Source organism: Amblyomma maculatum, chromosome 4 (assembly GCF_055883805.1).
Source record: "Amblyomma maculatum isolate TAMU_Amacu chromosome 4, ASM5588380v1, whole genome shotgun sequence".
Classification (NCBI taxonomy): Eukaryota; Metazoa; Arthropoda; class Arachnida; order Ixodida; family Ixodidae; genus Amblyomma; species Amblyomma maculatum.
The window spans coordinates 87,102,953-87,116,261 of record NC_139347.1 but is presented as its reverse complement, the minus strand read 5'-3'; the positions used below and the strand labels follow the sequence as shown (position 1 = coordinate 87,116,261).

General features: G+C 46.3%; 1 protein-coding gene across 4 annotated transcripts in view; it reads right to left on the bottom strand.

Moving 5' to 3' along the window:
* Window positions 1-13,309, bottom strand: part of LOC146191585 (TBC1 domain family member 1-like) — a 55,623-nt gene that overhangs the window by 23,749 nt on the left and 18,565 nt on the right. For all 4 annotated transcript variants that reach the window (XM_084602101.1, XM_084602102.1, XM_084602104.1 and 1 more), the window contains exons 6-8: window positions 8,381-8,472; window positions 7,944-8,051; window positions 2,467-2,562 (exon numbers count right to left, since the gene is read on the bottom strand). In XM_084602101.1, the coding sequence (XP_084458227.1) occupies window positions 2,467-2,562; window positions 7,944-8,051; window positions 8,381-8,472 (296 nt within the window). The remainder of the gene's footprint in view (window positions 1-2,466; window positions 2,563-7,943; window positions 8,052-8,380; window positions 8,473-13,309) is intronic.

Below are 13,309 nucleotides of genomic sequence, written 5' to 3'. Positions count from 1 at the left end.
GGTTGGAATTAACGAGTATTTAGTTGCGAGCTACGGAGGTTGCACAGGAGAGAGCAGGCAGCCGCTGCCGCGGCCATGCTGGCCATGCACTGATCTTGCCGCGGCTGCCGTCCTCTCCCTCCAATGCCGCCGGCCGCCGCGCCGGTCATGGCGCCTTTGAGTTTTACCAAGTTTTATCAAAGTTGCCATCGTAGATGTGCACCAGCCCTAGGGAACCTTCCTGCCTCACCACTTTTTCATCTCTCTCTCTCTCTCTCTCTCTCTGTCTCTCTCACAGCCCTGGAGCAGGACACTGCAGTGTGGATAGCACATGTACAGTGTTGCAGCAAGATGCTAGGACAGTGCCTCAGGCCAATGCTCTCACTTCTAAACCATACCTTCAGAACTTACCTTCAGATTATGCCAAGCCAAAGATAACAAGTGTTGCAAGAAGCTAAAAATAATAATTAAGTAAGAACACTTGCAAGTACAAGACCTCCATCGGTTCTTGTATGGCACCTTGAACTCCGTGCTTTGAAAATTTTGATTTTCCTGCGGGAACATTTTCTGGCAGAAATCTGCTCATGGTGCAAGAATCAGGTGAGACTAGGTTTTACCCAAAAATGATCGATGGATGCTGCATGCGAACCATTCGAGGAGCTGCTGTGGCAACGTGTATTAGTGCCAATTTCGTAGGCTAGGCTGGCACAGGAACTGTGCCAGTGCTGATAAAAGCTACACCGCTAAAAGGCCACTCACATTCGGCTCTCAGGTCTGCTTCCTCATGATAGTACCTTCAAGACATTCCTGCATCAGCATAAAGACCACGAATGGCCATAACCTGTCAATTTGGTGATGAGTTGCTCTGGAGAGGGAGGGGGCGCTTTCATGGAATGATGTGGGAATGTGAAATTAACAGTGAAGTTAGGGGAGGCGCCTGCTTGGAATTTTATGGTAGTCACCAAAACATACTGTCCTTCTTGCCGAGAACACTAGCTAAAAGCACAGAGCTGACAAGGTCGGCACTCAATGGCGAAAGACAATTTGCAAGGAAGCAAATGGTTTAAATAAGCTCTATGCTCTCCAGTCAGTACAGGTCTTCCACGTTTGACACTTTACAAACGCAGTAAGCCAGATAGACAAGACTCTCTCCTGTGAGTCTGAAACACAAAAGAGGCACCCTGATTACTAAAAGGTAACCGAAAAGCAGAACAGCATGGAGACCTAATGAGAAGAAAAAAAGGCAACAGGAGGTCACTCAGATGAACTCCCGCCACCTGTAATTTCGTGCAAAGCAGCAGTTAACTGCAGCAACCCTTCCTATGAACATGGCTCATACTACGCACCCATGCCAATGTCCCACCAGCAGGACTCTGACAGGAACCATACCACCACCAGTGCATGCAACCTCTTGCACCACAGAATCCCAAGTACCCGCTCCCATCGCTTAGAATGACAACCTTCTCAGCAATCACAGCATTGTTTTGTACACTATCAAACTAGTGGCGCTGTCATTTTGCACTTGTTAGGTGCCGGCAATTTTTCTCGCAGTTTTTTTCTGAAAGAGACCTGCCGGTAAAATTTTGGACAGCGTGAATACTCCATAACCATTCCAGACTTGACCAAGTGCAAAGCCATGCTTAAAGCCTTGCGTGCAGCTGTGCATCATGACTCTCGGGTTACTGCTGTCACTCTTGGGTTATGCATTAACTATCTCAAGGTGTGCACGTGTGTCAAAAAGAAACATGGCTCTTAGACCAGGCTAAAAGGTGAGTTCGAGAAAGCGTCACTAAAGGCTGCACAAATACAGGATGGGACTTGAAAATGACCATAACTTGTGAAGTGCATGGCAAACCGCAGGATCCAATTCCCAATACACGATTTCAAAGGCAACGTCACATGGGAATCTAGCATGGTTGGCCAATGCAAACAGCCAGCGGTCTATTCATGGGCTATGGTCACACTGAGTAGCCGCTGAATGCAGACCACTGTCGTCAAACACCTTGTCTAACTGCCATAGAAACTTGCATTTTTTTTTTCGCTCCCCCAATGACCAAGCAGCAACAGCAGTTTGTTGCTGCACCTTGTACGGTGTGTGCATTTTCCTTGGCGGGCATAAGGAAAACGCCTTACACATGTAGAGCACTTGAAAGGGCTTTGCTTGGGGCCCCAGAACCCTGAACTACGACCACCCCACCCCACCCTGCCCAGAACGAAAAAAGCAACAGCACTATGAAAAATCAGATCACCACAAAAAAGAAAGAGCTGCTGGAAAATATGCAGAAACATGCAGAGCATGCAGGGCCAGTCAGAAGCTGTTTCAGTGTAAGCAGTACAAAGAAACAATGACAAGTTGACTTCTGCGCAGAAAAGACAAAAACATCACCGTTTTTGTCGTGCAATGCTCACAATGAACGTACCACATGCGCCATTAACACTGACACACAGCCAACCAAGCTCTAACAGCAGGGCCAGCATGCAGCCCACCTTCAGGATGGTGTCAAATGAGCTGGAGAAGGACTTCTTGGCTTTTTCTTTGATGCTGTCAAACACGACAGAAGGTGCCTTCAAGTCCAGGAGCCCCTGCAAAGCAAGCGAAAGGTTACAAAAAGCTCACGCCAAGTTTTGACATGAGCTTGCGGGGACTGTGCTCCCGGAGCGACACAAACATGCGACCACTGCTGCTGCTTTGCTATCTAGAGACCCCCTGAGGGGTCACAGTGAGAGGGAGGGGACAGCAGTCATACTACTGACCCCCTCCGAAGGGAGCTTCTCTCAGAACTACTGTCATTCACATCTCCCTTCTGTTCTTCCCGCGTAGGCCTGGCGTCCCCATTCGACCAACCCCCCAGTGATGGGTTGGGGTGTTGCGACGTGAGGCACGTGCGGGAAGTGAACAAAGAGACTGCCATTGATTCGGGCAGCTGCAGATGTGTATGTTTTCCCCTCCGAGTTCCCTGGCCTAGACCGGGGGACCGCGAGTTCTGAATGTGCGTGCACCAAGTATGCTACCTTGAGTCCAGACCCGAAAGAAGCCCAGCGCTCATCTTTTTGCCGCCAACACTTCTGAGTCGGTAGGGCCTGATATGACACGGTTTTTCGTCACCGCCAGCCAGTGGCAGTGGCGGCATGCGTCGATGGCTCAATGTGAGACCCAAGTCGTCGAGATGAGCTCCGCTTATCCCTCCCCTCCTTCACGATGTGTCGCATGCTTTAATCCTTTGGTTGGCCGTGCGGTCTGCGAGCACCTCTAGCTCCGCCATGAACGCATGAGTATCTTTTGCATCAGGCACGCAGTGCCGCAGCCCCGCTTTCAGGTGCTGTGGATAGGCTATGGGTTGTAATGAGGTCTGGAGTTAGTGCAGTTTGTAATGCAGCGTTCTGTATAAGCTCCATGCACCGTTATAGGGGCACCACTGAAAGCCGCCTAGTGGTTGTTTTCAAAAGTGCTTCTGAGATATGAGTTGCCGCTGCTCATGTGTCGCTGCGAGAACTGCCTACGTTCACGGCGGGGATTTTTGTTCGTTTTTTCAGCTCCTACAGATTTTTTTCTGTAGTGGCCTGAAGCATAAAATTAAGGTACCCCTTTGTATAAAGCGAAAACATTAATGATGATGCCGCCATCTGGAATAAACTAGCGCGTACACGCGCCAGGTGCCTCCTATAAGGAAGCGCTAAATCACTAGCTGCAATGTTGAGCCCCGATTTATTATGCATATATGCTGAATCAACTCATCAATTACTAGAACAGAATATTCGCCGTTTTTTTTTTTTTCTCATTTACCCTGCCTTGGCTTAGCAAGCTCTTTTCATAAGTGCTCACAGTAACGCGCCTCGACCCACTGTATAAGACATCCTGCGCCTCCCGCCATTACAAACACCACTCTCTTATAAGTATATCCCTTCGTCAACCAAATTCACAAGACTTTAACGCGATGTCGCTAAGGGTCCTGTGTTGCAGAAAATTCGGCGTCATCGTCACTGTCGCTGGCCATGAACGACAAATCCAGGTGGAAAATTCCGTAGCAGTTTGAAGTCTTCAGATTGTTGCTAAATTTCTGAAGAAAGTTCCTTAACGAAAAGAAAATAATAAGGCAAAAATGAAAACTGAGTCAAGAAAGTCGAGCCCAGGACTTTCGTGTTGCGAGACAGATGCATGCTCATAGGTCGTGAAGGCTTGCTGGTTCAAACTGAATAAAGGTGGACCTATTGAATTGACTATACTAACGGGGTCCAACAACGCAATCGTGTTCTGATCTTAATGGGCGATGCTTAATTAAACGCCCCATGTTTAAAGCATTCCCCATGGGATTAGCCAGGATGATAGACCTGATCGTGGCGATGACACATTTCATAGCTTGTACAGCTGGAAATGGGTGAAACATGGTAGAACGAGCACTTACAACCTTTGATAAATTCCATGCTTTGTAAATCTTATGCGCTTAGGTAAAATAATAAAATATTTAGACATGTGGCTTTTAACAAGCGACTTTTATAGGCCATTAAATGCATGTACAGTCGTGCCTCGCTAATATGGACACTTTGGTTTCCGACCAAAACTGTCCATAAAGCGAGTCATCCATAATAACGAGTCATGAATAAAAACAAAAAGAATTTTATTGAAAAAAAAGAATTGTAATTGACTGCTTTTGTACATAACAGTGTGCACTGGACTCAAAATTTCACAGAACACCGGCAATTTTGAGTGCATTATCCTTGTCATTGTTGTCTTCGAAAAATTGTAGTGCAGTCTGAAGCGACTCGCTTACCATGACACCCGTGATGTTGGGCTTTGTGTAGGTCGAACTTTTGAGCACGAACTTCTCACTCGCCGATGAATCAGCGTCTGATTCTCTACTTACCGCCACTTCCAAAATGGCCTCTTCACTGAGCGAAGTAGCCGCTAAGTAGCTGCTTGAGATTCTCCTGAGGCGAGGAAACAGCTGAGCTGTCGATACTAGTCCCTCGCAGCCTGGATTGACTGAGATAGCTTTTGCCGCTCGTATTCACAGATTTCTTCGCGCCTACGTTCAGCTCTGTTCTTTTGCGTTTAACTCCCGCCATGCCAAAAGCCAGACTCAAGTTGAGGGTTACAGGCTCTTGATGCTTTGCACTTTTTTGCCTAGTTAACCTTTCTGCCTTTCCGTTCTTCTGATTCTTTCTTTTTTTGCCTTGTACTGTTTCTGTAAGGAAGCAAGGGAGTCAAGTTGGCAAGCTGCTATGCAGAGGGCTATCGAACATCCCATCTTCTTGGCGCCGTTTTTATGTGTTCCCATAAAACAAACACTGCAAGCTGAAGTACAGTTTAGAATGACGGCTAGCCGACTCGAAGAGCTCGAACCTTGTCAAGGCCACATCGTTGACTCAAAGCGAAGCAGACATGCGGACCGCCTAGTGTGCAAAGTTTGGCAGTTTTGGCAGCGCAACAGGGACGAAAACCAGGAGTATGAGAGGGAAGCGCGTCCAGGACGGGACGCCCGGTCCCGGTTGCGTGTTTGTACGTTGCCTTTCTTTTGTCGCTCTACTTTGTGAGTGTGTCTTAACTCTCACCGAAAAGCGTTAACGGCTTCATGGAACACACATTGCGCTTTGGGAAAGAAAACTTCAGTTCCCACTGCTACTGTAGGCACTTGTCTCTCTTCCTGTCATTTCTTTCTTATGCTTTCACCGGCCTCTCTGTTCACGTTCAGCAGAATGTATTGCAACCACATGTTGCTGTTTTCCCGACTGCGGCGGCACTTCCGCTGCACCCAGAAATCTCCTGGTTCCCCCTTTCGGGGTCTATCTTATGGTGACCCTTGGTTTGCTGTGTACGTTCCTCTCCACTCTTGTGCTCCCCCCCCCTAGAACGGCGACACGCCCGCTTTGGATCTTTTCAACCCCACAGGACTCGTTCAGGCATCCCGCCGTATTGGCTGTCGCGTAGGTTCGCGGGTGGCGCGCCGTTCTTTTTTAACTTGTGTTCGGACTCCTCTGCTTTTTTTCAAGCACTGTCCATATTAACGAGACAAAAATACATGGGCCCAAGTGGGGCGCGTGCATTCTTCCCCTGTCCATTGTCCGGACAGCGAGTTTCCATATTAACGAGGCATAAATACATTGAAAAGGTTTCGTCCCCAGAAAAACTGTCCATAATTCGGGTCGTCCATATTAACGGGGGTCATATTAATGGGGCACGACTGTAGTACCATGCGCTTGCAGCAGTTTTTGATTCATTAAATCCTGAACCTGAAGCTCATCATATCCACCATTACTCTGCACACAGGACCTATGGAATCACTTGAAAGATTAAGCATCACAAAAAAATGCAGCACTGCACTAAATAGTTGAACTATTACAGGTTTACGCAGTAATTAACATATTTTGTTTCCTGTACTCAAAAGCGAATGGTAGAGCTCATCATAAAATTAACAATAACTCACTGATATTATTTCAAGTGCTTTCATATCGAAATATGAGACAGGAATGACAAGCGGCTTGTTAACGCGAAGTGAACTCAAACAGTGCAGTACGCTCTCGATCGTATTGCTTGCTGAGCTGGGATGAGCAAATAGAATGCCCAGCACGTTTCTTACAGCTTTCGAACATTTACTTAAAGAAAAACTAATGCTGGATGGATGCCCGTAGTTTGTGTCACAGTGCATTGACAGCGGATGCTGTTCATGCAACGACGCAAACACCGTGAAAAAACGAATTCATGATGCGACAACTGTATAGAAACATACGGCTAGCAAATGAGGCAGTCGGCTCCGCCGCCTGATTTACTTATCAACTCTGCCACCAGCAGCGTCACTGTCGCTTTGCACTGGGAGCGTAATAAATATGTGTGCTTAAAATTATGCCCTTGCTCCCTTCGGCGCGGAAGTGCCGGAGCTCAGTGCATTCTGGCTGTGTCCTAGGCTTGCTCTGGCCCGAATCCCAGTATAAGGGTGAGGTGACACCGTTAACAAAGCACACCTGGCAAAAGTAATCCCAGATCTACAAAACCATCTAACTGCTTGCCTGCATTAGGACGATAGAAGAGGCACCAAGTGACAGTAGAAGCATCTAGCAGAAGGATGAAATTTAACTATGGCCATATTTATTGATGCCCTTTTAGAATGCCTGGTTTGATTTACAGGGTTTAACATACAAAAACGATCCAGGCTATGACGCACACCGTGCTGGAGGGTTCCAGAAATATCGACCGCATGACTGACGTCACACAATACATGGGCGCCTTGATTTTTCTCTCCATTGAAAACCAGCTGACCGGGGCTGGCTTCAAGCCCAGCCTGCCTGTGCATTTCAGGAGGCTACCGACTGTGACACTGATGTGACACACAATGGCGTCACAGTCACCTGAGCCACAATGCACACACAAAACAAGCGGCATCCAAAAGCTGCACCATGTGAGGCCAAGTTTGAGGGACACTTAAGCTTTGCCTTTAAGGACATGATGCAAAAGCGTTAACGGCTTTTGTCTGTGGCTCCTCTTGCACACCCTTGTTTGCGCACAAATGTTTTGCTACTCTCTCAACCACTAATCCCATAATTGGTGCTTCGTTATCTCACACACCTTCTCAGCGTACAGACATAAGCTACCACATTGTGTAAAAGGCCGCCTCACGTAGATGTGAAGCCCCGCTTCAACCAAGCTGGGCAAACAGGCTTCCGTGATCTAAAAGCAGCATGTCTGTTTCGAGCTTAAAGGCCCATTAACCAATTAGTGCCCGGCCATGTCGCCTGAAAACTACTACCTGCCAGAGCTATGTTTGCGATTTTTTGCTCACAACACTGACAACTGCAGATTTTCTGGAGGATATGGGGGCTTTTATGCCACCAAATTAAAGAGAAGTAACATAAACCGCAACACGTCACTGTCAAGATGAAGGTGGCCATGGCAATGATCAATCCAAAGCACCACGCAACATACAAACACACATGCACACACACACCAGACTCTATGCTATGCATTCACCTACCTCCGATTTTTGCACGTGGCAATGCCTCGCCTGCTTCTGCTCGTACAGGTTCCGCAGCAACATCATGTAAAGCTCATTCTTGTCCTGCACCGTCTTGCAGTCGCCCAGCTGCACACGCAATGACACCACCCATCTCAGAATGATAATGTTTCCTTTCTCTCAGCTCCCTTTCAATGATGTAGTGTCGGGACAAAAGTTTTCGGGATGCGAGAAAAGAAACTTTTGCATACAAGTGCCACATTCCTTGGCTCTCACTTCCTTAGCTCCAACTTTCACCCCCAACAAGCCTGATGTTTAGACACCAGCTGATGGTAGAGCCATGGGCTTCGATTCTTAATGACGCATCCTGGACACTTTTGGCCTCGACAGTACTGCGGGTTCAGTGCTACAGGTGTCGTCAGACTGGTCATCAACTGCATGCGTATCAAACCACCCACCTGGTACCTGGCTGCAATTATCTGCTTGTCCGAGTCGGACAGGCCCTGGATGTACCTCTGGATAGTGGTACAGCAGTCCTCGGGTGTCAACCCTGGCAAAGGCAATAGGTGAGAGCTATGAATGAGACACCGAAAGTGTCAGCACTAAGTAACAAATTTGCACTGACTGATTATAGGCCTTCGTTTTCCAAGAATCACGGCAAACTCACCAACGTCTATGGCAATACAACTACTCATGCTTATTCAGCCAGACAAAGAGCCATCTGGCATCACCTCGTATGAACTGAAATACATGATGTGTGCCAAGGCCACAAGGCCCAAGAGACGGATTTACCATGAATACAATACTAAAGCATAATTACTTCGTGCCAAATTAGAGACGACGTGCTCAAGCATACCGAAATGGTGCAGAAACTATGACAATACCACATTTCTCTTGCAAAACAACTTGCTAAACCACAACAGGTACTTGCACCAAAAAGGCCACTTTCAGAGATCAACACAGAATTTTAAATCGTAAAAAGCATTCATAGGCACAGGAATTAATGGTAGTGTAAAGAAGAACATGACACTGCTCTGACAGAAACGACAATGAAGGCTTCCAAGTTCTTCACCGATCGACTGTCGCGTGCACTCGAAGCTCGAGCTGCCTTGGTTGTACCAGATATTGTGCTTCGCAACACGGTTGCCTTGCGCCCCTGGTCGCTGTCTCTAGTCCTCTAGACAACCCAATAAACCTCTCTTCAGCAGTGCTATCAAATGCCCCAGTTTAGTGCTCTCATGCCTGTTTAGCAGTCCAATTCAGTATGATCCTCTAAAAAAAAAAGGAAGAAAGCCGCAAGAAGCTGTAGCCTACCCCAATTTTCAAATCTGCCTACTTCAGCCTTCTGTGAGAGCTAGTTAACTGCAGAATTTTGAGCTGAAGGTATAGAGGCTGTTCCAACAGTTTCATCACGTCATTTTTCTTTCTACCTCGCTGACATGCAAGCAGCATTACGAGAATGCCAGGATGAGCCAGCTGTACTAAGACAGCAATGAGAACCACCAGCCATTTGCAAGCTGCCTTTTTTATTGCCCTCCTCACATTTAGTCAAACAAGGTAGCACTAAGCGCAGCCTGTACCTTAAAAAGCCACTTGAGAGTGCTTCCAGGGGCCTTTGTGCCTTGTCTATAAACTCCCCATTGGTGGTGCGATCTCATTCACTTAACTGTCCATAGTGCAGCGCCAAATTACACAAGCTGCCAGGGCATCATGCTGAGGTTCCCACACAGCTGGTCCTTATTTGCACTCATGGGTACATGCTACACAGATAACTGTTTATGGGTTCTAGTGGCGGTATCAATAACCATTACTTGTGTACGCCACAGCTAGCCACCATTTCTTCTACTTTCTGAATTCCAAGCAGCATTCCGAGATAAAAAAAGCCAGCTGGCAACAATAAACTAAACAATTGATATATACAGTCGAACCCGGATATATCGAATTCGAAGGATCGCGAAATAGTTCGATATATCGATAATTCGATATACAGAAATCGGCTTGTGACGGCACTTACGATGTGAAAAAACGATACCATATTTGTCGCGTAATCAACCCACTCGCATAATGAACCCACCCTCCACTTTGGCACCCGAGAATTTGAAAAAAAAAAAAAAATGCGTTAAGGTTAGCTCGCTCACATGCAAGCGACTGAGTGATCTCGGAGACGAGCGGCAGCGACAGAGCGAAAATTTTCAAACTTGTTGGAACTGCGTCCCTCTCGCCGCTCGAGCCACCGCGGCAGCTCAAAACAAGGTTTCTGTGTCGCCGCGGATTTTCGCTTGCATGTCGATGGCGCGTGTCAGTCCGTTTCGGTTGTCTCATCCACAGCTCATTGGCAGCGTGCCAAGATGCTGCGCAGCGATAACGTCGGGGTGCGTTTATCTTTTTATAACTCCTGCGGTGGCGGGGAGCGAACTTGGCAGAGTGCCCGTGATGGCTTGATTGCACAAGCCTGGTTCGATTTATCACGCGTCATGATCGCAGCAGCTGACCGCGTGCTTTCGCTGATTCATACATGCAAGGACAAATGATAAAAAAAAATAAATAAAATAAACATCCGCGCAAAAAGAAAAAAAAATCCCTGACGCTTCGTAACGTCCGCAGCGCCATATCTTATGCTACGTCGAGCGTACAGCCCAACAATAAGAAAGAATGACTCTCGCAAAAAAAAAATAGAGCGAGCCTTTTTAACATCCGCAGGCGCCATAGCCACGTCCGCCGCCGCGCCGCCGCACGCAGAGGGTTTGCAACACACGCTGGAGAAAGCCTCCGACGTCGGTCTGAAAACGGGCTGAGCTGGCTTGGCGCATGCGTTGTTGCACATGCTGAAGGAGAGAGATAGCTCAGCAAAAGAATGGGCACACCCATGCACATGGCTTGCAAACGTCATGTGTTGGCGCGCGGGAAACAACAACTGCAGATGCGCGCGCCTTTGGGAAATGGGCGCGACGCTGCCCAGACCAGCCGTCGCCGAACTGTCCCCTCTCATTCCTTCCGCGCGTGGCTTGAAAACGTCACGCGGCAAACGGCCGAGGGTGATGCGATCGTCTTTGGGGAAGGCACACTTTCCAGTGCGTGGCGCGGAGTTCGATATATCGAACGACCGGTGAAATTGAGTTCAATATATGACGCGGCTTTCCTATACTTTTACATGGGATTTTCAAGGGGATATTTCGTGAGTTCGATATAACCAAAATTCGATATATCCGAGTTCGATATAACCGGGTTCGACTGTAGTACCAAGCCTTTAATATGGAAGCATAACCACAGCACTGGTGCACTTATATTTTGCTGAAGTGCTTAGCTCTTGTGTGCCCATAATTCCCAGATTGCCAGCATCATAACAATATTGGCGATGATTATGGACAAAGGCTATCGCTGTTACTGTGACACAGCAGAAGGAACACAACGGAACAGTGACAGCATCTGCCGTGGATAAGGCATTGCCACCAACATTGCTATCTGTAGAGGAACTAGACTGCACTGAATGGGAGTAGGGGGAGGACTGTTACAAGTTTCCTTCCTCTCTTTCCCTTTGTTCTGCTGACTTTTCAAATAATTAACAGCATGTTTCCTTCAGTGATCAGTGTTTCCATAAATTTACAGTCGACCCTGGCATTAACCTAGGTTCTGTTCTCAAACCACTTTCTTTTTCTCACTGAAACTGTGAGTAATGTTCATGTAATGATTGAGTTATATGCCAAGGTCAAGCGTTATTTAATCCCAAGGTAATAATCGACACTAGTAATCAGCTGCTATCACTTGAGGCCTTTCAAAATGTTCTCTTTTATTTATTTTTTTTATTTTTATACAATACTGCAGACCAAAATGTTTGGCCCAAGCAGGTGAGAAAGTAAATGATACATACAAATCTCACCATATAAGTTCATTGTTAGAGAAATGGAGGGTATGTTTCACATGACAAGAGCAAGGCTGACAGAAAGATTCATGATTTGCACCAATAAAATGGTGGTAGATATAAAAAAAAACTGCATCTGTCAAACTTACAAAAGAATACCCTTCATTTTGAGTACTCGGATGCTTCGCTCAATTCTTTCAGGGCTACCCCAAAGGCCATCATTTAGGTATATATGAACTATGGTTTTCGATATGCCGCCAAATGAAAATTTCCCAGTGTTGGAACATGTAGTCCTACATATCTAGACAGATGGTAGCAAAGCTGTAGTTAAGGTTTCCATGTGGTTAACTTTTTTGGTAGGCAACACAGACGAAGAAAAAATAATAAGAAGAATTATTCAGAGCAGGGTGGTCTCAAATATCAACGAAAACAACGTCGAGCTCACGTCAGGGCATGCTATGAATTCAGTGCCATTCCTGTGATTCCTCAGCTTCTAATGCAGACCTTTTATGACAGCAACAGTGAAGTCTGAAGGCTATTTCGCGAGCTCCGACTTCAGTTCGAATGACGAATGAGTCAAATATCAGCCTGGAACTTCAACTAGTGGCCAATGGAAAGCATATTTTCAGATGCAGCTCGCTCTTGCGCAGTTACATATGCTCACTGTGTGCTCTCAGCATTTATCTGCATTCATTAGGGTTTATGTAACAAGGAAGGCTCTGCAAAATGACATGGCTCCTACAGAATAAAAAACAACTCCGAAGCACTTTCAGCCACACCGACTGGATTTTGAGCACTTATATTTTAGAAAGCAGCTCGTAAAGCGAATTTTGAATTTTCATGGCAAACTAGAGCAGACTCCACCATCCTCTGCAAAATATGCCGCAAAAAATGCCTCATGCACACAAAAAAAAAGTTCATAAAACTTTTAAAGGGGGCATGAAAAGCTATTTATTAAAACTAGTCAACATGCACAAGCAATAGATATTTCATCACTCTCTTCCGCAACACAAAATTTTTTAAGCTAGCTTCACTTACACCGAACTTCACCTATTGGCAATTGAAAACGACGCTCCTCCACTCCCCCCTCAACTCAAAAGCTGAAACCGAAAAGATGAAACCATCTTCATTTTGCTCTTTTAACATTAAGCCAACAACCTAATGTTAGCAGAATCAACAGTCGTACATTTAACTACAGTAATTTGTGATGCCAGTTTTTTCGAGCCAGCCAATTGGCCCTCTTCAAATTTCCTGAAAATTAAAAAAAAAAATTTCTTTTAGGCTCAATTTTCTGTAGCAGCGTTATCGCCATCATCAGCATTGGCTGCCTAAATGTCATGTTTCGTATAATTTATAGGAAGTAAGCCTCCACCTCCCTACAGAATGAAAGTGGTATGAACGGAACATCACTATTATTTAGATCCTTTTCAAGCCCCATCAAGTGCAGTAAATCAGTCCTAATGCATTTTTGCACATCTTTGCTTTTTGGGATTATAAAACTGTCTGCGCCCTGCCGATCCTTCCTTTG